The sequence below is a fragment of the Emys orbicularis genome, chromosome 1 (assembly GCF_028017835.1).
Source record: "Emys orbicularis isolate rEmyOrb1 chromosome 1, rEmyOrb1.hap1, whole genome shotgun sequence".
Classification (NCBI taxonomy): domain Eukaryota; kingdom Metazoa; phylum Chordata; order Testudines; family Emydidae; genus Emys; species Emys orbicularis.
The window spans coordinates 269,392,515-269,416,945 of record NC_088683.1 but is presented as its reverse complement, the minus strand read 5'-3'; the positions used below and the strand labels follow the sequence as shown (position 1 = coordinate 269,416,945).

Genomic DNA, 24,431 nt, shown 5'->3' with positions numbered 1-24,431 from the left:
AGGTGCCACAGGACCCTCTGTTCCTTAATTGGTGTTATCTTTTGATGTTAACACTCCAAAGCACCTCCAGGGTCATTCTGTCCTGGTTTTGATTTAATCAATTATCTTGTCTTTAGGGGTGCCAGCCTCCACCACAGGGTCGTCAATCTGCCCTTCCTCAATTATGGATGCGCGTTGATGGTTCTCTGGTGTCCTTAAGTCTCTTCACTCCTCCTTCCTTGACCATCTGACTTCACGGTGTGAAACAATGGCTTTCACACCGTATCTTTTCCTGATTCATACACTCCTCATTCACACAAACAGTCTTTTAGAGAGACCTTCAAAGGTATACAAACAGCAGCGTTTTATGTTGAGCAAAAAAGACATTGTAAATTAAACCTTACTAAATCTTGTGACCAAAACAGTTCACATTGGGGCCCAGGGCCTTCAACATGCCTCTAATCTCATTAACATAGACACAATACAAGATCCCATCTCTTACTAACTAAACCTTAAAACAAAGAAATGTATATTTAACTAAAGGGCCTAATTTGTAATGCATATAGGAAACAAGACCCCATAGTAAACATTGTAACTTATCCTAAAACAGAGGGTGACCATAATCAGCCATAAGGATTGTTCTGGTCTGTCCCTGCCTTAATTAACGTCAGTACAGACACTGGCAGTCTGTTAGATGCGTTTGGTATACCAATGTCCCAGAGGGTCATTCCTTTTTGTTATTCGAAAAGGGTGGCTGCCAGGATGATCAAATCATACATTAATACATTTAATACATATTACGTTATTATAACCATCTATCATTATAACCTCTAATACAAATATAAAATCCTACTCCTACACAACCGCATTTTGGGTTGGGACCCTCACGGTTACAATACCATGACATTTACGATTTTGAAAATCCGATGACAAGTTTTAGTCGGGGATATACAGTACAGCCTTACTTATAGTAAGTAAGGCTGTACTGTATACCCCCGACTAAAACTTGAGTGCTCGTGGGGGGAGGGGAGGGCCCGGGGGCACCACGGGTGCTTTTGGATGGGGGAAACCATGGCCAATGGAAGCTGCGGGGGCAGTGCCTATGGGCGGAGCCAATGCGCGGAGCCGCCTGGCTGCACCTCTGCCTAGGAGCCAGATATGCTGGCCACTTCCAGCCCTCCCTCCCCCGAGGTAAGAGCTGCCCAGAGTCCTCACCCCCTCCCACACCCCAACCCCCTTCTTCATCCCTGAGCCCCCTCCCACATCTGAACTCCTGCTGCTGGTGGGGGGGTGGTCACCTGAGACTGCCCCAGCAGCATCTGGTGTTTTGCATTTTGTGTCCTAAATGTAAGTCATGTGGTATCCTGGCAGTATGGAATCCCACAGCTAAACACCCTCCACCAAGACAGTCCTATCACTAGCCCCTGAGAGTTTCCACCTGGGGACCAGCAGGTGTAATGTCTCTGATGTGTCTGCTGTTGAGGTGGGGTGCTGAAGAAAGGTCGCTCTAAGATAACTAGGTTATAGCCATTTAAGACTTTAAAGATTAAGACTAGGACTTCGAGGTGCACTGGGTTGGAGAGCCAGTGTAGAGCACTGGTGTGCTGTGCTCTTCCTGGTCTGTCTTACCTGGAAGATGGACTGCTGCATGTTTAAGCAGCTGACGTGTCTGTATGGCTTTCCCAGTCCACGTTTGCTAGTGTGTTGCCAAAGTCTGCCATGGCAACAATGAAAGCCTGGATCACTGTAGGCGGGTCCTCATTTTGGATCTTTTTTCATCTCCCTTTTCTTGTTTACTCCTTTATTGCTCCTTATCTGATTCTTTTATTCCCCCTTCCTCTCACTGTCTTCCCCTCCTAATCTCTGGTATAATTACCATCATTTGCTTCTTCCTTTCAGTGCTTTGAACCCCTGCTGCTCTTCTCTGATTCTCTCCTGTCTCCCAACATATTTCACTTCATGAGCAGCATGACTACTAACTGAAATTGATAAAATGTCAATTTCACTTTTTGCTGCCCCATTCCACCCAAGGACAGAGAAAAGAGAACAAGAGGGATGTAGTACAGTATACTTAAATATTGTCTTGTTCCGGTATGGAGTGAAACCGTAAAGCAGACAGGGAGGAGATTCTTTGCGTGCCAAGTCAGAGAGCTTACTTTGTTTGCCACCTTCTGGCATGTGTTCAGGTGGTTGCTGCCTCTCCATCCTTCACCACTCTCTTAGCCCATGTGATTAACTCCCAGGCTGGGGCTCAGGGTATGTCTACACTGCCCATGTTACAGCGCGGCCATGGCAGCGGTGTGACATGGGCAGTGTAGACATGCTTTATCGCCGGGGGAGAGCTCTCCCGGCGATGATTTAAAAAAAAAAAACCCCACCCCAAACGAGGTGTGGTAGCTTTATAGCGCGGCTCCCGGCGATAAAGCGCTGTCTATACTGGCACTTTTCAGCACTAAAACTTTTGTCACTCGGGGATGTTTTTTCACACCCCTGAACGACTAAAGTTTTAGCGCTGAAAGTGGCAGTGTAGACACAGCCTCAGTCTTTGCACTAGAAAGCTAACGCTGAAGAACATTATTACCACCTGTGGCTGTGTGCTGTTGCCTGTGGGATGGTTGTATTGTACTTCTCACTCACCTGACCTGTGGATCACAGTTCCTAATTTGGCGGTGGCAAAGCACACATTAGAGATAATGGCTCCAATCCTAGGCTGTCTCTGAGCAGCCTTCAGGGAAGGGGGACAAAGGTGGCTTTATCCTTGGGCCATTCTGTCACAGTGAAAACATTCTCAGGACTGTTATACTTTTAGATTGCTCTTTTGGGGCAGGAACTGTCTCTTCTTAGTGATTGTACAGCACCAACCGCAATGGTGCCTAGACAGGTTGTGGCCGTTGGGCAGCATCACAATATAAATGTTTAATAATAATAATTAATGATATTCTGTGCTGGCTGCCAAAAGTCCCTAAGATACACAGCAACTCTGTGTAAACTGGAGTGTTCCCCTGGGGAGGGGAATCTTCCATGAACTGGTTTATTGATGCTTTACAGACTATCCTGCTGCTTTTTGTATCCTTTGCTTGTACAATGCACAAAAGTGTCATGGGTATTGGCCTCTAAAAGTCCATACAGAACCCATTAGGAACTGCCTGGAACGGGCTAGAGAGAGTGACTGGAAATTAAAGCTTTGATTTGCTTTATGTAGTAAAGGGAATTATTTCATAGTTCAAAACAGCAAATGATGCAACTCACTATAATCCCAGAAAACCTGGCTCTCTGATAGTTCAGTTCCACTGAGAGAGAGCTCTCTCTTCCTGAGCTTACATGCTTTAAAATAGTCTGATCTAAGTGAATGTGCTGTATCGCATGACATGGGCTGCACGGCTTGTCTAGGAGAATTCATGTTGCCAGACAAATCTCCCTCTTCTCCCATTGTTGTAATGGATTCCTTGAGATGATTTTGTGCTTACAGCAAGAGCCAAGTCAGCTATACACCATATTAAGCATTATATTTGAAGGAGGAGGGTGGCCAGATGCTGGTGAATAAACATAGACCTTTTTATTTTAATCAGCTGTTTGATTTGTAATAATCTATTAACTAAAAACTGATGGAAGAGGGAGATGTCTGGAGCAATCAACGTCAGGTAGAGAAGATTCCCCTTTAGATGAATATAATCTGTGAAGTTGAATAAAACTGTATCAGGTGATTGAGTGCCTTAAAAAATGTTTGAAAGTAGAAGGGCAGCTCTGAGTAGGAAGACTACCTTGTAAATAAGATTTTAATGTAAGTATTTGAAGTGTGTGTGAAAACAGCCTTAATAACTATCAGAACAAGTCAATGCCATGACACTAAGTACATACAGACTTTCGACAAGATATTTGAAAAGGGATATTTGACATGCTTGTTTTATGTCTGTTTTCCTACAGGAGTTCATTAGACTGGGCAGTCTTAGTAAGTTGTCTGGAAAGGGTTTACAGCAGCGGATGTTCTTCCTGGTAAGTGACGAGAACAGTTTGTATTGAACATAATGAAGTACAACTGTGTTTAAAAAAAGTGAAGTGAAGCAAGTGTGCAGTGGCACAATGAGGAATGCTTTCTTCTCCAGCTGCTTAAGAGGAGTGATGGCAGAGGTGGCAGACCTCTTCAGTGCACTGGATATTACAGGACATTCTGTATTTTGTTAAATCAGGCTGAGGGAGACCGACCCACTGATATTGCTGTAGTCCAAGCATTGAGCTGGGAAGCCATTGGACCATGAGTTCAAATGTCACCTCTACTGACTTCTGTTTATATTTTCTTGCACTTCACAGCCCTTTAAAGGTTGGGGTCTGAGGCTTTGATCAGTAAAGACCCTCCCATTGTATAAATAAGTAGAGAGGTTACACAACGTCACCTCAGGCAGAGTTGGTAATAAAACCTAAGTCTCTAGTATGGCAGACCCAGGTGTTGTCCACTCCCACGCTGCCTTTCAGATTGAATGTCCCAAATAAATGTTTTATCTATCGTGTTGTTAGCCAATGCACCTCACTCCCCCTCCAGAGCCTGGATAGAATCCAGGAGCCCTAATCTCCAATATTCTATTCATGTCTAGCAAATAGTTGTGTAACCTATTAGCAAAGTGTGTGTAAGACTCCCTCTAGTGGCCGCTCCACCTGCAGGGATAGCTAAGTGGCAGAGATGTGTGTGGGGAGGGGGAGTGTTTAAAAGTCCAGGGTTCAATGTCAGGGATCTTTATGGTTGAATATGATAAAATTTGATTTTTCAGTTTTCTTTTTAAAAAACTGGTTTAGTTAAATAAATGAGAAAACATTCTTTTAAACAAATTTTATAGTTACAATCTATCAATTATATTTTGGCATGCAACAAAATACAAGTGTTCATTTGTCACATTTTGACGTGGTGTGCCACATGGGCAGTCTTTAAGATTAGGAGGTATGGTGGACAGGCTGCTCCTGAATATCCAGAATAATGGCCAATCAGGTGTCTTCAGAGGGAAAGCTCTCTTTTGGGGCTGACATGCTCATCCTTCCTAGCAAGGGGCTGACTGGTAAGCCTGCTCCTTCATAAATCAGGGTAATAATCCACCATAACCCCCCCGATGCACAGGAAACAACAAACACTATTTCTGACCTCAGTGCATTGGCTCATTAGCATTTTGAGGGCTGAGATCCCAAAGTGCACTGGGTCACCAGGAGACCCGAGAAGAGAACTACAAGTAAGCGAGGAACTGGGCGAAGTTTCCTGGCACCAGTTGCAGAAGGAGATCATGTGGAGAATGGGGATGATCCTGGGAATATTGTATGGAAGCTGATATTTTCATTTAGATGATAGTCACCCAGATATTAGGACCCTCATACAAACATCATTCCAGTACTTGACTCTCTGCCCATCGTTACTGTTTGACCTTTGCTTTATAGTTTAACGTACTACTGTTAATCTAAATCATGTTCCTTCTTGCTTTTTAGTTTAATGATGTTTTGTTGTACACAAGTAGAGGCCTGACAGCATCAAATCAATTTAAAGTCCATGGACAGCTCCCACTGTATGGCATGACAGTAAGTACAGCACTACCGTGGGAATTCAGTGGCTCGGGGCTTTAATGGTATATGTAGCATGTCACTTGTTTGACTCCTACCCCAGGGTGGGGGAGACTGTTACCTCCATCTGGTGGCTGCTTTGTGGTTTATTTGAAATGTGTTGGTTGTCTCCATCAAGTTCCCAGTGGGTGCACCACAAAAGCCATCATCATGCTTAGCAGCCTCAGCAGAGGCAAATCGGGGCCTGAATGGCCATCTCAGCCCTAGAGATGCTCTCCGGTTTAAGGTTGAGGTGCATTGGCAGCAAGTGATGCAGCTGCTCCTGTGTCTCTACTACTTAGCACAGTGATGAGTTGCTGCAGTGTGGCCATAAAGAGACTGTCACTACAAACTGAGTAGGACACAAGGTTGATGCACCCACTTGGCTAGTAGCCTAAGATAAAGTGTCAGGGGCGTATTGTGCCTTGCAGGCACTTTCCTTTATTGCAAGAGATGCAGAAATGCATCTTAACAGCACTGGACTTTGAGGCTGCATGATACCTCTTGCATGCTGAGGAGCTCCAGGAGGCGTGGCTGGTATGTCACTCTTTAGGGCTCACTCTCTCTCTCCTTCAGCCTTTAATGCTGCTAGATTAGCACAGTCCCTGATGGGCACAAAGGACTATGCTTGTGCTCAGCTCTTGCTTGTGTCCTCCATTTCTTATGCCTTTTCCTGTCCAGCAGCCTTTGTGTGGGACAAAACACAGGTTAGCCATTAATGTGTTGTCAGTAGCATCTCGTCGTGTTATATTGGGAAGCTGGCAGAAAAATCCCGAACAACATACTGTAGTTGTTCTTATTTTCATCACCACTTTGTTTAGTGTGTTCTATGTAAAGGTACTTGAGGCCTATGTACAGTACTCTCAGCTGTTACTGTCTTTGAGATTTTTTTTTTTAATTTCCTCCCCCTTTTTGGGGTTGCATTAATTCCTTAATTCTGGAAGTCTGTATTTACTGATCCTAGGACAAAGCATGATTGCCACTGTGGCTGGAATTTCCTTAGTATTGCTGTTACATTCCAAGTTTTGTCTAGTATTTTCAGGAATCCAGGCAGGCACTGATGTGTTCATCTGGCAGAGCCCCGTTCATGCACAGTGTATGTTCTTCAGAGATTCCAGGCGTGCATGTGTCAAAGAATTACCTCTTCTTATCTTGTGTGTGTCTGTCAATGTTCTGACTGAAAGAAGGAAAATGACTATGCTTCAGTAAACAAAACAGCCTTAAGTAATTACTGCATCTAAGGCTGACCGAGTGGGAGAAATAGAGTCAATCCTACGGTGATCTTTTCCTTGCCACCCACCACACTTCATTTTTCTCACTGCCTAGCCCTATAGGACTATTATAAGCTGCTTTTTTATTTTTTTCTCCATTTCCATGTTTGTGAATCTCTGCTGTACTTTCCTGTCTCTTCCCTCCCACTGTTCCAATCCATAAAATGTGTGCTTCCTACAGTCTGTGGCTAATGCATTCTTACGATGTATGAACCTTTGTCTCTTAGATAGAGGAAAGTGAAGAGGAATGGGGAGTTCCTCACTGTCTTACACTACGAGGTCAACATCAGTCCATCATTGTTGCTGCAAGGTAATTCATTGGAAATGCATGTCCACAAGCCTTTCGCACAGTTGTGCAGGAAGCACAGAGCAGATGGATAGAATTTTATTTTAATTTGCTCTTAAAATCATTCTGCACAAAAATGCTTTCTGCTGCATGAGTAATAGGCTTGCTAAAAATTGGAGTAAAACAGAATAATAAATTAGAATATTGTGTGGCAACTCTGATTGTTTTATACGAACCAAACTTCTTAGAATCAGAAGAAACAGCCTAGTCAGACAAATGTAGGCATGAGAAAATAGATTGGGTACCAAACTCAAATCGTGATTAGCTTTTAAAGTGCCTCTCAGCCTGGCTTAAAGCGAATGAAACCTGGATCTCTGTTCTTAGTACCCGTGCTGAAATGGACAAGTGGACTGAGGACATACAGATGGCGATAGATCTGGCAGAGAAAAGCAGTGGTCCCACCCCTGAATTACTGGCTAGTAGTCCACCTGACAATAGTAAGTAGTGTATGAAGAGGAGCTTTTTACCCAATGATAATGGAAAAGAAATTCAATGATAATGGAAAAGGAAACACACTTTGAAATTCAGTGCTGCTGTCAGTGGCGTAGCCAGGTTCTAAGAGCAGGGGGAGCAAACATAAAAAAGGCGCCCCCCCTTGGCTCCTCCTCTGGCCACGCCCCCTGGCTCCTCTTCTGGTCATGCCCCCTGGTTCCGCCAGCCACGCCGTGCCCCTTTCCCCCCCCACCCCACCCCTTGGCTGGCTCCTCCGGCCACACTGCAGCCATGCTGCGCCCCCCCTCGCTCCTCTGGCCGCGCCGCCCCCCCATGGCTGTAGAGGGAGGCTGGCAGAGGACAGGGGGTTTGAGAGGAGGTGGAGGGGAGGATGTGGAGGGAGGGGGACAGGGGGTTTGACTTGAGGGGAGGTGGAAGGGAGGATGTAGGGAGGGTGGCAGAGGATGGGGGTAGAAGGGGAGGGAAAGGCAGGGGCACGGGGTACATGGGAGGGGTACACGGGGTATGGAGCTTGGGGAGGGGTTACCAACTAGCTACGCTACTGTTCCCAATCTCTCCCATTCTGTTGCTGCCCTCACACTTCTCTGGGTTCTGTTCCCCCAACACCAAAAGGCTGTTTTAAAAAGAGAGGGAGGAGGAGGAGGAAATTAAAGCTAAAAAAAATGTAAATAAAAAATTTCCCTTGGTCTGGAAATGGGCCCATCTGAAAGCATGTTAATCTCCACCTCAGTAATTTGGTTCTTCTGGAGAAGACAGAAGTCCTGCTGCTGTGCCCTGCACTTCATAAATCACGTCTTTATGTGGACCAGGTCAGGGCACCTAACAGCTCAGACATGGGCCTTTGCAGTGGCTCGGAGGGCTCCGGCATGTTTATTCTCTCGCACAGATCTCCGAGGAGTAGTCCAGCACGCTTCTAATTACTTCTGATTATTTTCATTTCCTGGGGTCAGTCTGGCTTCGCCAGGACTGCTGGAGGGTTGATTTCCTACCCATCCCCCATGTCTTTGAGGGACGGCGGTGTGGGCTTTCGGAATTAGCACCCCATTATTGTCCGGGAATCCCATGTGCTAGAGACAATCAGAGCGGAGGGTTTCCCCCGGCTGACCATTTCCCGACTGCTGCCCTTCTTAATTAAACTATAAAACTGTAATCACCGTTTGGCCACAGCTTTGGGCTCCGATCCTTTTCAGGCAGAGCGTTTGACATGGTCTTTTGCAGGAGCCTTCGCTGCAAATAGTGACTGCATTTTGTCTCCTCCCTTGATTGGAATATATTTAGTGAATTTTAAAATTTGTTTCGAAATGGGGCAGTCCTATTTCTGGGCCGAGAGACTCTAATAGTGCGTGGATGTTGCTCTGCCCAATCCCACGATCCGCCGCTCCCAGCATTATCTGCGGAGTTATGCTACAAACTCACGCCTTAACGTTTCCCCCCCTTTAGACAGATGTTCAGCTGAGGGGAGGATGTAGGGAGGGTGGCAGAGGACGGGGGTACAAGGGGAGATGAAGGGGAGGGAAAGGCAGGGGCACGGGGTACATGGGAGGGGTACACGGGGTATGGAGCTTGGGGAGGGGTTACCGGGGATGGGAGTGGGCTGGGGTCCCCGGGGCTCTCTGTGCAGAGGGGGCTGGAGCTGCCCCCGGGACCGGGAGAGCCTGGGAGTCCACTGCCTGCCCTTCCGCTGCTTCTTTCCGGGGCCCGGCCTAGCCAGCAGCAGAGAGCAAACCCCGCTGTCACTGCCTCGGAGGGGCTCGCCGCGTGCAGCACCAGCCCAGGCTCAGCGCTGGCGCTACCCCTTGGGGGGCGGGGGCAGAAGGCAGCGAGCCCCGCCAGGCGCGGTCCGAGTGAGCTACAGCCCGCTCAGCCCGGGGGCGCTGCCCTGCCCGGGGCTGCTGGCGGAGCCTGGCTGTGGGCGGGTCATGCTGACAGGCCGTGGCAGGAGGGGGGAAGCGCTTTCCCCTCCTCGGGGGAGTTTTTTTCTGGTGAGCCGAGGCTCCTATTGGGAGTGACCGGCCACGGGTCCGCTCGGTGTGGCTGCTGCGAGGAGGCGGGGGAGACCCTCCCTGCCCCGGGGACGCCCCGGGACCCGGTCAGTGCAGGAGGCGGGGCGGGCACCGAGCCGCCCTCGCAGTGGGCTGTGCGTGGAGCTTGCCATGAGCAGCGCAGAGCCGCGGCGTCCGCTCCTCCACCATGCATGGGCTCTGCCGGTCTCTGCTTTGCGGCCGTGCTGGCGGGGCTCTCCTGGGCCAGCAGGAACTGCCCGGACCTGATCGTTGACAGCTGCCTCTGCACCGCGGAGCACTCCAAGGGGCCCAGCCGCCAAACCGTCCGCATCAAAGTTGTCTGCAGCGGGGGGGAGTTACGGGCCGCCATGCTGCGCCGCCCCCTCGCTCCTCCGGCTATGCCACCCCCTCCCCATGGCTCCTCCAGGCGTGCTGCCCTCCCTTGCCTGCAGGAGCCCAGCGTCGCCCGGCAGACCAAGCTTCAGAGCAGAGCGTGGGCCCCGCTTTTGGAAAATGTGCTGAGGGGAAGCGGCTGCTTCCCCTGCACCCCACTAGCTACGCTACTGGCTGCTGTATCACATTACCTCAGTGTTATGAAATCTGCTGGCTGAGGGTGCAGTCAGGCCAATACCTTAGAATTAGGTTCAGGTTCCAGTTTAATGCTTTTTATTGAAGTTACCACTATTTCTATTCCTTTTGTTTTAATTCAGATGTATAGCAGTGAAACTTAGCTGAATTAAGATAAGTGACTGTAAAACTGTTCTTGAGAATCATGACTTCAGGACATGTTATACAGCAGTGCCGATCTTAATGTTCTGAAACAGAACTTCCCTAATACAAACAGAGTTAGAGCCAAAGTAAAATATCTTAGTGAGTGTTGGATGTGTTAGCCTTTTAAACAAAGTTGCCCTTTTAAAGCCTGTTATTTATAGGAGACTGTTGACTAAAATCAGTTCATGGAATTGTGAAAATATAAACCTCTTAGCTGCGTTGGACCTTCATGTTTAATAATTTTTCCAATCATGTATGTTGCAAGAAAGATGCTTTTTCCCTGAATTTCATAGAGTCTCCTGATGAAACTACTGTAGACCAGGAATCAGAGGACGATCTCAGTGCATCCCGCACCTCACTTGAACGTCAGTCCCCACACCGTGGCAACACTACGGTGCACGTCTGCTGGCACAGAAATACCAGCGTTTCAATGATCGACTTTAGTATTGCTGTGGAGGTATCTGCCTCAGAACAATCTGAACTGCAGCTCCAGAGAATGTCTCTTCAGTGACCATTTTCTTTTTACTCTAGACATTGGCCGCCTCTCATTAAATTCAACACCCCTTTATTTGCTTTTTGGAGTTTCGACACAACTGCACTAGCGATCCCCCTCTCACAGTCAGATAACAATATTTGGCAAAAATGTAAACTTGGATGATTTATTTAGCAATCTCTTAAGATCAATTTGATTCTACTTTCACAAAAATAACCTGCATTTTTAAATGCCAACTTGATGTTGAAAGTCTAAACTTTCAGATCACACCAAAGAAAACTCCCTTTGACTATTTTTGTTTGTTTGCTAATACCTATTGATGACTTAGTAGTGCTGAAAGGACATTGTCTCTGGCCTCTGCAGCCTTGTTTCTTGGTTTTCTATACTAACTTACTTTCTTTACTTTAGCCATCTTTCTCTAGGACCTTAATATGCTCACGGCTTATTTTTCTCTGCCTTATTTGTACTTTCCACATCACAGAAAAAACAATGTGATTTTTATTTTGATCACAGCTAAACCAATTTCATACAAAATGTTAGGAATCATGGGAATACTAACTAGAAAGGCCTCAGGTCTTAGAAATATTACACTTAATTACTTTTGTAGAATGGCTGAAATCTAAATAAGTCCTTTTTCGAGTTTTAAATGTATTTTAAGAAGTTCATGAGTAATTGAAAGAGGATGTAAGAAATTTTGTTTATGGGTCCTGCTTAGGTGTTCCCTCGTAACTCTCACTCCAAAAGAGAGCAGAGAATGTAAGTTAGATAGGAAAGTAAAGACCGGAGGGAGCACTGAATGCTATTATCTATCTACAGACCTCTTGGAAATTATTTATGCTCAAAGAAAACAGTTAGGGAAAACTTAAGTAGATTGTAAATTGGTTTAGCTTCTTTAAGGCAACGCTAGGACACCCATTTCATTGGAAAATGCCTCTAGGTTGCTCTACCTATGATGATCTATGGGCCAGGGACTATGCATACACTTTATCTGCAGTGTCTTCTTAAGCCATACTCTTCAATTTGCAAGAATAGAGTTACAGCTAATGTAAAAACTTTCAAAAAATAAATGGGGCTAATGTTCACAATATTCATTTCTAGCTCTATTTTGAAACGGGCTGAAATGCCAGAAATTTGACTTGATACTATTGCCCTTGTACTAGAAAACCTCCCCACGAGGTAACTAACCCATCTACCCACACCAAAAAAAAAAAAAAATTCACAAGAGCTTGATTCTGACCCCTTGTTTTCCTAGGATATCAGTATAGTATGTACTAAGTAGATGATATACCAGGCAGGACACAGCATGTAGCTGAGTGTGGGGCAAGCCAAGACACCTGATGTTTAACACTTGCATGGTAACTTTCATGCATTTGTTAATATCACCTTAGTGTATAAATGTGGCCATTTCTCAAAGCCAATTTAATAAAATTTGATTTAATTTTCTTAACAATTTTAATGATAAAATATTTAGTTATGTTTTGAGGGCTAACTCGCCACTGCACTACTTTTTCCTTCCCACACTTAAAATGTTACTAGCAAACAGTGGAGACTAAACAATCTAGAGGCACATATCATCGTGTATACATACATCTTCAGTTGCACAGCTGTTCCCATCCTTGGCAGGTTACCATTCATGCTCACATCACTCTGTGGATGGCTTTCACTTAAGCATTATCGTTTATTCTCTTTCTGTGTTTCTCCCTCCTTTCTGTCTTTCTTTCTTGTGGTAGAAGATCCTCTAACTGTCAATGACTGTTCTTCCCTACCTGCTGGACTGATCAGTGATCAGCGGCCTGTTTCCATTTCATATGTCTGCTGGTACCGAATGCAAAGCCTGTCCTTTTATGATATCCTCCAGAGTAATGAGGTAACAAAAAAATTAAGGAATACAATTATGTGTAATTTAGGTCAAACACAATTTTGAACGCAATCCAATTTTAAAACTGAAAAGAGAGAGGCTAGGATGGTTTAAAACAAGGTTTTAAAAATACATTAAATGTAAACCCAGTGCAGGAAAGAGGGTGGGGGAATGTCAAGAATACGTTAACATCATTCTTGGTAAAATGTGTTTTACCTGCTGATTGTTTTTTCTGCTAGTAGCAGTTAATCAGGGCTAGTAGAATTAAATAGCCATTGCTGCAAATTCAGGGGTTAATTGACAGTATTATGTATTGAGGACTGTGCAATACTTAACATTATACAGTTGTACAACTAGGGACACAGTGTTGTTGAATGGTAGATTGAAGCTTATTTTACAGGCAGAGAATTGGGGCTAGTCTACACTTACCGGGTAGTTCGACGGCTGCGGATCGAAGTTCCGAGTTCGATTTATCACGTCTGGTGTGGACGCGATAAATCGAACCAGGAAGTGATCCCCGTCGACTGCGGTACTCCAGCTAGACGAGAGGAGTACCGCGAAGTCGACGGGGGAGCCTGCCTGCCGTGTGTGGACCGCGTCTGAACCGCGGTAAGTTCGAAGTAAGGTATGTCGAATTCAGCTACGTTATTCACGTAGCTGAATTTGCGTACCTTACTTCGACTTGGGGGGTAAGTGTAGACCAAGCCTTGCTCAGCTGGTACACTAGTACCACATCTGCATTGTAAGGGTATTGCACAATCAGCTTCCTGGGTGCTGAGTCCTTCCTGGGTGCTGTAATAGCTTTGTTCTATGTTTAAAAAGAGCAGGTAGCAGTACAGCATGCAGAAATGGGGGGAGGGATAGCTCAGTGGTTTGAGCATTGGCCTGCTAAACCCAGGGTTGTGAGTTCAATCCTTGAGGGGGCCACTTAAGGAGTTGGGGCAAAAAATCAGTACTTGGTCCTGCTAGTGAAGGCAGGGGGCTGGACTCGATGACCTTTCAAGGTCCCTTCCAGTTCTAGGAGATAGGATATCTCCATTAATTTAATTTAAAAGCCACAGAGCTGTGGAAGAGAGCATTGATTGTACATGTATCTGTGGAGAATGGATGGGCAGAAATAACAGGACAAAAGATAGAAAGAAAAACATGACATTCTGTGCATCCGATGAAGTGGGCTGTAGCCCACGAAAGCTTATGTTCAAATAAATTTGTTAGTCTCTAAGGTGCCACAAGTACTCCTGTTCTTTTTTTAGTAGAAACACTGCCTCTTGTTAATTATAAAAGGGAAGCAGTATCTGAAAGAACCACCATTCAGGCACTGTGAAGTGGAGGAGGACTAGGAGAGGCTGAGTCACTTAAGCAAAGGACATGGGATGACATTAAAAAGAAGACAAAGGAAATCTGCTGAATTTCTCATTATTAAAAATCCAATTGCTTCTAGCACCATGTAGGGCCCAGGGAACGAATGGGACATGCAGGCTGGATGAGGTGTGGTACATTAGGCTCCTAAAAACAAACTGACAAAGGCCAAGCATTTTTAAAAAAAGTTATAGTAGTTTAAGACCTGTGCAAAAGAGGTAAAACATTATTTAAAATGTAATTGGTTTTGGTTATATTTCATAGCTTCTGTTTAGTTAGTTTAAGAAAAATGTAAATACTATTAATAACTGTACACAGGGGGCTTAATGTATTAGTGAAGAAAACTGCCCGCCTCTAATTGGCCTCTAAAAGAATACTAACTAGTGCACTATTTTATAAGTAATTAAAAACTTAATTGAAATTTATCATATTAAGCTATCCCATCCAACAAAAGGGTTTCTGCATCTAACAAGGTAACAGCAGATCATTTTTCTTACAAAAAATAAATTATAGACAAGCCTCGTTTAAAGAATGAGAGGGATTTCTGATTCTGAAAGTTTAATACCAAGTTTAATGACCAATAGGAATAATATATTAATTTAAATAGAAACGTAAACATTCTTTACATGAGGTTTGGCTACTTTCCATCATTATTTATGATTTGGTTGTGCATGTCTATTTTATTACTTTCATCCATTTCAGAATCAGCTCTCTGGAAACCTGTTAAGAAAATTCAAGAACAGCAACGGGTGGCAGAAGCTCTGGGTGGTATTCACCAACTTCTGTATGTTCTTCTACAAATCGCACCAGGTAAACAAACTACACAGGTTTGAAAGGCTTATGTGTTTTAGAGTATAAACACCAAGATAAGAATTCAGCAAAAATTCTGTTCTGCGGCAACAGGAAGGAAAAAACTGACATTGGTCAGGAGCATTATAGGCAGGGCTGGTAGCAGTGGGTTGTAGCCCACGAAAGCTTATGCTCTAATAAATTTGTTAGTCTCTAAGGTGCCACAAGTACTCCTGTTATTTTTGCGGATACAGACTAACACGGCTGCTACTCTGAAACCTATTAGTATATAGTTTATGGTACTCTCCACAATGATGTTATGACAAATGATGTTAGATATTACTACTCATGGTTTAGTGTATGGCCTTCTCATGACACTTCTGCGAACACACATTGATAGTTCCATAGGTATATGCCCTTGTGATTTACAGGCAAATTAAAAAGTTACAGGTCCCAATCCCAAGAATCTTAAAATCTAAGTTGTACATAGCAATGAATGCCAATTAACTAAGGTAAGGGGGGTAGACATAGGATCTAGGGAAGAGAACAGAAACCAATCATGAAATAAGACTGTTACTTACTTTACACTAACTGGTTCTTCAAGATGTTTGTCTACATGGATCCCATTCTAGCTATGCACAGGCCCCAGGCTCACAAAAGGTGACTTTTGGCCAGCAGTGTCTGTTAAGGTTGCCCGATCACCCTGTATGTCCTCATGCTCCTCATCTGAAAGTATAAAGGGGCAAAGCAGCCCCAACTGCCATACAAAATCCCCAACGCTAGAGGACTCCACTTTAGTGGGGGAGGAGGACAGGTTGTGGGATCCTGGTAGTCAAAACATCTTGAAGTACCACAGTTACTGTAAGGAAAGTAACCACTTTTTTTTGAGTATTTGTCCACACAGATCCCATACTAGGTGAACAGCAAGCAATGGGCTCTGCAAGGTAATGGGTACCAGAGTCCTATTTAAATAAGGACTGTAAGACTGGCCTGCATCTGATATAGAGGCCGACTCTAAAGAATAATGGCTTGTAAAAGTATGTATAGAGCTCCAGCTAGCCGCTCTACCAGATCTCAGGTATAGGGATGCCTCTTAAAAAAGTCTAGGAGGTTACCTGGGTTCTAGTGGAGTATGCCTTGATTTGAGAAGGTGGAGTTAACTTACTCAGTTCATAATAAATTCTAATGCAGTCCAACAGCTATTTTGAGAGTCTTTGTGTAGAAACAGCCTATCCTCTGGATCTGTTGCCAAAAGATACAAGTAGACTTGGTGATTTGAAGTAGGTTTATTGTCCTATTGAAGTAATACGAGATCGCCCTTAACACATCCAAAGTGTGGAGTTTAGCTTCTGCAGAAGAAGAATGGGGTCTTGGAAAGAACACTGGTTAAGTGAATAAAATAATTTTGATTTGGAATCCCATGACTGCTTTAGGCAGAAATGTCAGATGAGGACAAAAAGTAACTATCATCCTTATTTGAGTGATGGCTCCTACGTGTATTCCACTTGAGGTGCACATGTGAGGGGTATGCACCTGAGACCAGAAGACTTTTCATTAACATGTCAATTGGTCTGTGCCTATACCCTGCACCTCCTTGTGCTCTGAACAAGGGCATAAGGGCAGAGCAGACTGACTGCCTCTAAAGTTACTTTCTACCACTTGTTGTCTGAGATGGAAAATCTCTAGTGTCTGCTTCTTTAGCTAGCATTCTTTGTTTTATTAGTATAAATAGTTCTCCTGTTCTGATAACAGTTTGATTAATTTTAGTGTTAGGGTTAGTTTTTATTGGTCTGAGGCGGTAGTCCCCTCCAGGATTCAAGATCTCTACATGGTCTGCCCCTTGACTTTCCTGGTCAGTGATGGCCTTGACACTTGTGTATTGCCTGAGGAAAGCTCACATCCCCTCCAAGTCTGCCAATAATAGAAGCCCTATTCTTCCACTAGCTACAGGGGTCAGATATTAAGGTCCTCAGGAATAGTATATTTATGCAGGCCTGGAATCAATGTGGTCCTAGCAAGAGAAGTTCTGATACCACTAGTTCAATACGCACCAGTACCATCCACCACTGGTATCAACTGTGCCGTCCATTGATACAGAGGCCTTGTTGTCCTTGGATGAATCTGAGATCAGTGGGAACGCTTTACCGGGCTTATCATCCTCACTGGATGAGATGGTCACACCATCACCACTGGATGATTATAAACTGTTCCAGGACATCCTAAGGAGAACTGCAGATATGCTCCCGATCTCCCTGGAAGAAGTACAGGGCACACCTCATAAGTTACTGGACATTCTCCAGAATGCAGATCCTAGTAAGATAGCATTACCAATGAAGCTTTAGTACTGGCCACTCGTCATCTACATTCCCACTATAAAAAGAATGGAGAAGTATGTTGTACTATATACAGGTGTTTAATAATTGTTCTTCGATCCCGCTCTGAACTCTTTGATGTAGGCTGCCACTGAATGGAACAATCAACACCAACCCAGATCTACACCCACGGTTAAAGAGACCAAATGCAAAAAACGTCGCTTCTGCAAGTTTACAGTTCTGTATAGCAAACTATCGGGCTTTAATGACAAACCATGATTTTGTTAATTATAATTAGGTTCTCTGAATTTGTCAACAAGCTGCCTAAGGAACACAGGCTGCAGTTCCAAGCAATCATTGAGGAAGATAAATTGATAGTCAGATCTGCCCTCCAGGCTGCGGTAGATGCAGCGGACACAGCTTCCCACCTGGTGGCAACATCTTGTCATGAGATGGGAATCCTCTAGATTCCCCAAGGAAGTCCAATCAACCATGGAGGATCTTCCCTTCAAGGAAATTAACCTGTTCAGCGAGACAACAGATGAATTATTACATACCCTCAAGGACTCAAGACAACGTGTGTTGTCTGAGTATTTGTACCTTGGCACCATGGAGAAAATATCCTAAGACTGTCTTGCCATCAACAATGCTCTATTCCTCAACATTTCCACCACCCGAAGGCTTATGACCCCTCTCTAGAAAGCATGAAAGACTATAGCACAGAAAACAAAACATTCCTCCTCCTTATTCTCCCAGCCGCAGCCTCCCATCAAGGAGTCCCTTCCAAGAGAAACAAACCAATCCTTCCATCAAGTCTACCTGGCTCAGATTGCCCCCAGCTCGTTTTTACTCAGCATGGCACCATATAATGTCAGGCAAATGGATACTGGAAATCATGACCACTGGATACAGAATAGAGTTCCTGCCAATTCCCACTCCCAAGCCCCCTTTTCTGTCCCTCTTCAGGGACCCCTCTCATGAGAGGATATTCAGGCAGAAAGGAGACTCCCTGCTCCAACTGGGAGCTATAGTGTTGGTGCCACACCAGCACGGGGAAAAGGGTCTTAGTCAAGATATTTTCTTATCCCCAAGAAAGGAGGCTGGAGACCTACACTAGATTTCATACAGCTGAATATCTTCATCTACCTTCTGAGGTTCCGAATGATCACCCTTGCCTCTGTAATCCACTCACTGGACAAAGAGCTATTTAAACTAAAGGACAATGTTGATGCAAGAACAAATGGGTATAAACTTTAGATCTGTGTATCAACACACAAAAGAGACAACATAAACAAGGAGATTCCCATCCCAAAGGAGATCATGCCTTCATTAGATTGGCAAACACACCCGGATTAAATATGCACAGGCGTTCCATTGTCTGCATCTCTTCCTGTGAAGATTCTGATCATGGATGCTTCCATGCAGGGGTGGGGAGCAAACCAGGACCTACTGGAGAATTGTGGAAAGTGGTCACCTCTTGTTATCCCTTCATATCAATGTGCTGGAAATCCAAGATATTTGGCGTGCAGAGCATTCTTACATCTCTTTTGGGGTCTTGCCATATAAGTGCTTACAGACAATACTATGCAAATACATTACCTTGACAGGCAAGGATGTTACCCAGGGTTATACTGAACCCAAAACTCTTGGTAACTTTACTCTTTGTGAGGCAGTGGCAGGAAATAAATCAATGGGGACATAGCCATGTGGCCGATAGATAGGTCATGCAAGCAGGCAAACAAAAGTTCTTTCACTCAAACCTTCTACTTTATTTAGTCTCCAGCACTTGCACACGTCCTGCTTAGGAATTTATCATGGAAAGTAGGTCAAGCTATTTTCAATAAAGAATGTTATAAACAGGTGCAAGGGAGCCAGAGAGATTGAATTAGTCCAAACAGAAGTGGCCTATTGAAATGTCAAGGACTGGGGTGAGATCATACTTGGTAAACAAGAAAATGTGGAAACAAAGTTACCTACATCAGGTCTGGCCTTATAGAAATGGATTTAATTGGTGGACAAAATAATGAGGGGATGGGCGTTTCCATTCATCATACCCCTTTTGGCATCTTAAAGAAAGAGACTTTGTGGGGAGAAGGGCAGAAGGAACAGATGGAGGCTACTGAAGCAAGCTTCACCATCATGGCTGCCACCCCTGCTACCTCTTGGGCCCCCACGCTTGTCTCATGCTGATCCTGAGAGATGTCCTGACCAGACCAGGCCAGGGAGAGGGATCCAGATGACCTCACCAGTTCCAGCTGTATCTCTATCACCATCTAGGATGAAACAGAATTGGACTCAGCAGCAGCAACAACTCATCTCAGCTTTCTTCTTCTTTTACTCAAAAGGACATCTTTGATAGCATGTGGGAGAGACTGTCAATTAAGGGAGATTTTCCTTCTAAAACTCCCTCCAGCAAAAGCGAATAAGGGATTTTTGTTAAAATGAAAGCCTTATTTAATGCTTTACATTTAAAATGTTTTAACTGTTAAAGATACAGAAAAGAAGGAACAAACGGCTAAAAGATATTTTTAATGGTGTATTTGCTATGGTACTAAGCAGGATATCAAACCCTGGACCTTGTTTAACACTGTTTGATGTTGGACAGTGGCTGGGTTATATGAACACCTTTGGCCCCTCTAAATTCAGTCCACACATTAATTAATCAAATGCAAGCTTTGGCAGAGTGGTACTCAAGTCAATATTTCAATAAGACTCCTCTTTCTTACCTCCAAGCAAGGATACTGCTTGCTAGTCACCAAAAGTGGAATCAGTGTGGACAACCACTTGAATTCTTTCCAGACGTTGTATACGCAGAGTCCATGACCTGCTCTCTGGCTCTGCTACTCGCCATCCTGAAACTTTGGATTTTTACTACTAAAGGAATTGAGAGATAGTTGAGACCATCCTGCCCCTTAAATGCTCAGTTACATGGGTTGTGATGGCTCCCAGGGCACAGGCATGTCCCCAATTGACACTATTTAAACTTGCACACTTGTGCACCAAGTGTAGCAGCTGTGTGAACAATCAGTTAGCATAGTGGAAGTAACCATGCTTTATCAAAACCCAGGGCTCCAGAGAGACTGAGCAATCACTGACAAGGGAGAAATATCAAGTAGGGGAGGTTTAAGTTCCAGCATAACCATTAGCTCTCCAGATGCAGAAAAAGTAGTCAGTGCTAAGGTTGACAGTACCCTTGCTTGAAATAGTGGTGGCTTTAGTACCGAAATAGGGGCTGGTGTATGTCTCTTGTCAAGGTGTGGAACTGGAGCAACTGAACTCAATGATATGGAAGAGAACAGTAGGGAGATGACGACTGTAGCTAAAGGGGAATAGTGCAGAGTGATAGGCAGCTGTTCAAAGATGGAGCCAGTACTATGGTAGTTGACTGGTATGTTTTCACTTTCTAACCCGTAGCAAGGATGATGATTGAGTGCCAGGAGCAATGCTCCTTTTCTACTATGGGCACTAGGAGCCAGTGACTGACCTGAGGCATTCAGTGCTAAAGAAGCAGCAGCCATTGAGGAGCCAGGTCTTCTTTAACCTGAAGAGTCTCAGGAGCTGGGAGTAACCTCACAGGCAGTTGAGGCACTAATTGAATGTAGCTCTGAAGTTGGTAGGAGCTTCTTTCTGACAAGGTCTCAGAACCTAACATCCCCTCTTCATCACATACTCTAGCAAAAAAAAATAATTAAACAAGCCTCTCACATGTTTTGGGTGTGTGTGTCAAAAGAGGCTTTTCAGACACATGCCTCTGCAAGGTAGGCAGTTATAAACACCTGTTCTGACAGGTTTTAGAGCCTGGAGACTTGGCCACTGGAGCAGTGACTCAGAACCAAGGTAAATTTCCTAAAGCAATTTAAGCTTTTTTCTTTATGCTAAAAAACTATTAACTACACCAGGAACAATAAGAAATCACTGTAGCCACAGGGTAGCAAAGGAGTGAGAAGTTCATCTGGAAATGAGAGGTGTTTAGGGATGTGCTGCCCTTGGTTGAGGGACTCAAGGACATGCAGGGCACACGTGTGGCCCTGACAGCCAAAGGACTCTTATCTAGTGCATAAGCTCCTAGAGTGGACTCCATGTAGCCAAATACTCAAAGAAGAAATGCTTGTTACATCCTGTAGTTACCTTTGCAGGTTCAATAGGATTTTTACAGCTAGAAAGTAGCTTTTAAATGATGCAAGGAAGATTGATGTTGGGTGCTCTTTAGAAACAGCTACAGCACCCTATTGCTGCTAAACACCTTTTTGTTGGGATGAGGCTATTTGAGCATAATAAACCCTTTGTGGAAAAATAAACATCATGGCTTTACAAAATGCATAGGGCCCTCTTATTTAAGATGGGTTGCATGTAGCAAGAATAGGGGGATTAGGTTTAGTACTGTAAGCGAGTGAGTGAATGTTCATTTTGACATTACACAGTATAGATTTGTTCTCATGAAATAAAGCCACATCTGTGCAACATGACCTGTTGATAAAACAAATATTTTTCCATGTAAGTGTGGGAAATTTTTAATGTGTTTCTATAGTTGAAGTTTTGTGGCCCAGAGTGCACTTGATGTCACAGCATTTTTCATCTTTTGTTTCTAGGACAATCATCCTTTAGCCAGTCTTCCTCTCCTGGGGTATTCACTTACCATTCCTTCTGAATCTGAGAACATTCACAAAGATTATGTTTTCAAGTTACATTTCAAATCCCATGTGTACTACTTCAGGGCTGAAAGTGAATACACATTTGAAAGGTATGTCAGTTTTGCGCTAGGTCATTCCAATGCTGTTAGGTCAAATGCAAGCAAAGTGAACTGTTGCAAGACTCAATACAGCCAACTCATTCATTATGGTTAGAACATTACACTACTTTAGCAAATTGAAGATGCTGTAGCAAAGTAAGGTACCAGGAGGCAGCAAATGGGAGCTAGCTCTCTAAGCTGCCACACATTTTTTGAGCAAAAGCTCTATTCACCAAACTTCCAGTTGTATACCAGAAATAAAAGTAAAGTTAGTTCACTTAAAAACCATCTGGCTAAATGTGCAGCACCAACACAGGCAGGGTAATGTGCATCAGTACATTTTATTTATGGAGTATAAAATAGCCATCCACCTAGCTAGCATTCAGTAGCTGTGCAATATACATGTAACTAAGCTGCCTTCACCCCAGATGTATCTCTTGTTTTATAAATGCTTTGGGGCAGGGATCATCGTTTTGTTGTTTGTACAGTGGGGTTCTGGTCCATGACTGGGGCTCCATGCAAATAATGTTAGTTGCTTCACTTGCTATACGAGAGGTGGGCAAAGTACGGCCTGCAGGATCCTCCTGCCTTCCCCGAGCTCCTGTCCAGGGAGGCTTGCCCCTAGCCCCTCCCCCACAGCCTCAGCCATGCTCTAGGCAGTAGGGCTGTGCGCTTGTGCCGGGCTGCGATGCCTAACCTGGTGCTCAGTGCTGTGTAGTGGCATGGCTGGCTCCAGCTGGGCGGCGCAGCGGTAGCACTGCCAGCCACCAGTGCTCCAGGCAGGGACCAGGGCGGTTGGACAGAGGGTGGGGAACAGGGGGGTAGGGGCCCATCATTCTGGGGGCGGTCATGGAGAAGGGGTGGTTGGATGGGGCAAAGGTCCCGGAGGAAGGGGGGCAGTCAGGAATGAGAGGAGGTGTTGGATGGGGCAGCAGTCCTGGGGGGTCAGATGGGGGTGGGGGCTGGGCCATGCCAGGCTGTTTGGGGAGGCACAGCCTGCCCTAACCGGCCCTCCATACAATTTCAGAAACCCGATGTGGCCCTCAGGCCAAATAGTTTGCCTGCTCTTGTGCTATACCTCTCTGTCTCAGTGTATATGCTACACAGTTTTGCACACCCCACAATTCCAAATCACCAGAAGAGAGAGAGGGTGTAAATAGGCCAGAAAACTGGTATTAACCCCAACGCTCCACTGAATTTGCTTTCACCAAGAATAAACTTGGTTTGGCTAAAGCAAAGATGATGTGTGTAAATGTGAACCAGCAAAGTTTGGAAGTGCCTCATTTAAAGCATTATATTGTTAATATGAATTTTTGTGTGTCTAGTGGGCTGAACATGTGTTTAAAAAAAATCCCTTAAATTGTTCTAATACCTGAGAATTATACCAAGTGGGATCAAATATCAACCAAACATCTGTTTTTTTTCTATAGCAAGTACCTTTTCCCTATAATACTGCTTCATATTAACCCATCTCAATTGGTGATGGGACTCACAAAATACCTGTCCTACCTTCATTTCAGAAGGAGAGCATGTGTTAAAACCAGTTCACTGCTGTAAATTGGGAAGAGCATCCTATGAACCCTGAAAATAAGAATGGACAGTATAGTGTAGTTTAACAGCATACGTTTTCAGAAAGCCTTCCTTGGCTATTTACCTCATTCTATCTTTCCCCCACAGATGGATGGAAGTGATCCGAAGTGCCACCAGCTCTGCCTCACGCACCCGTGTTCTAAGTCATAAAGAGTCTCATGTGTATTGATGGCTAAACACGCACCAAGTTGACCATTCTAGCAGTTGCTGCTTTTCTAGAGGACATTTGAATATATTTTCTTCCTTAAAATTTAGTAGAACTGTTTAAAAACAGCACCACAAATGGTTTTGCTGCAACTTTGATTGCCTCAGCAAAGCTGTTTAACCTTAAGTCTTTCACACTTTCCAACTAGTTTCATGTCCTGTATTTTTTGTCATTCTGTGTGCTGTTTTTTAGCTTGTGCCAGTATTAAAATATTGTCCTTATTCGAGTGCCAAATGCCAAAAGACATTTCCTTGCCTCAGAGATTGCACCTGAAAAACAGTACAAACTCTCTAGTGAGGCAAATGCTATTTCTTCTCTTTTCATAAACTTTTTTTTAACATGACTATCTGTAGACTGCTGGATTTTCACAGTATACACTATAAAGATACACAGTAAGCAGTCTAACAGCAGTGAGGTAATTTTCAGATTTAATTTTTCAATCTTTCTACATACTAGTCAAGGAATTACTAATTTTCTATCTTAAACAGTTTACAGCTCACCAATCTCATTTCATTTTGGGGTTACATATACATATAGTATAAATGAACTATAGGATTTATCTTGCCTTTTTCTGGGTGCAAGTTGACCAAAATTGTGTGTCTGTTAGTTTTGAACAGGGAATACTACTTGCAAGATGACTAGTTTTAAAAATGATCGGTGCAATATTATTTGGGCTATTAATGTACTGTGAATGGTGTG

General features: G+C 44.2%; 1 protein-coding gene across 1 annotated transcript in view; it reads left to right on the top strand.

Annotated features, from left to right (window-relative positions):
- Positions 1-23,696, top strand: part of FARP1 (FERM, ARH/RhoGEF and pleckstrin domain protein 1) — a 275,111-nt gene extending 251,415 nt beyond the window's left edge. Inside the window, exons 19-26 of the mRNA XM_065414550.1 lie at positions 3,904-3,972; positions 5,443-5,532; positions 7,052-7,134; positions 7,495-7,607; positions 10,691-10,854; positions 14,810-14,917; positions 21,798-21,949; positions 23,615-23,696. Coding sequence (XP_065270622.1) covers positions 3,904-3,972; positions 5,443-5,532; positions 7,052-7,134; positions 7,495-7,607; positions 10,691-10,854; positions 14,810-14,917; positions 21,798-21,949; positions 23,615-23,696 — 861 coding nt within the window. The remainder of the gene's footprint in view (positions 1-3,903; positions 3,973-5,442; positions 5,533-7,051; positions 7,135-7,494; positions 7,608-10,690; positions 10,855-14,809; positions 14,918-21,797; positions 21,950-23,614) is intronic.
- The last annotated feature ends 735 nt before the right edge of the window (positions 23,697-24,431 follow it).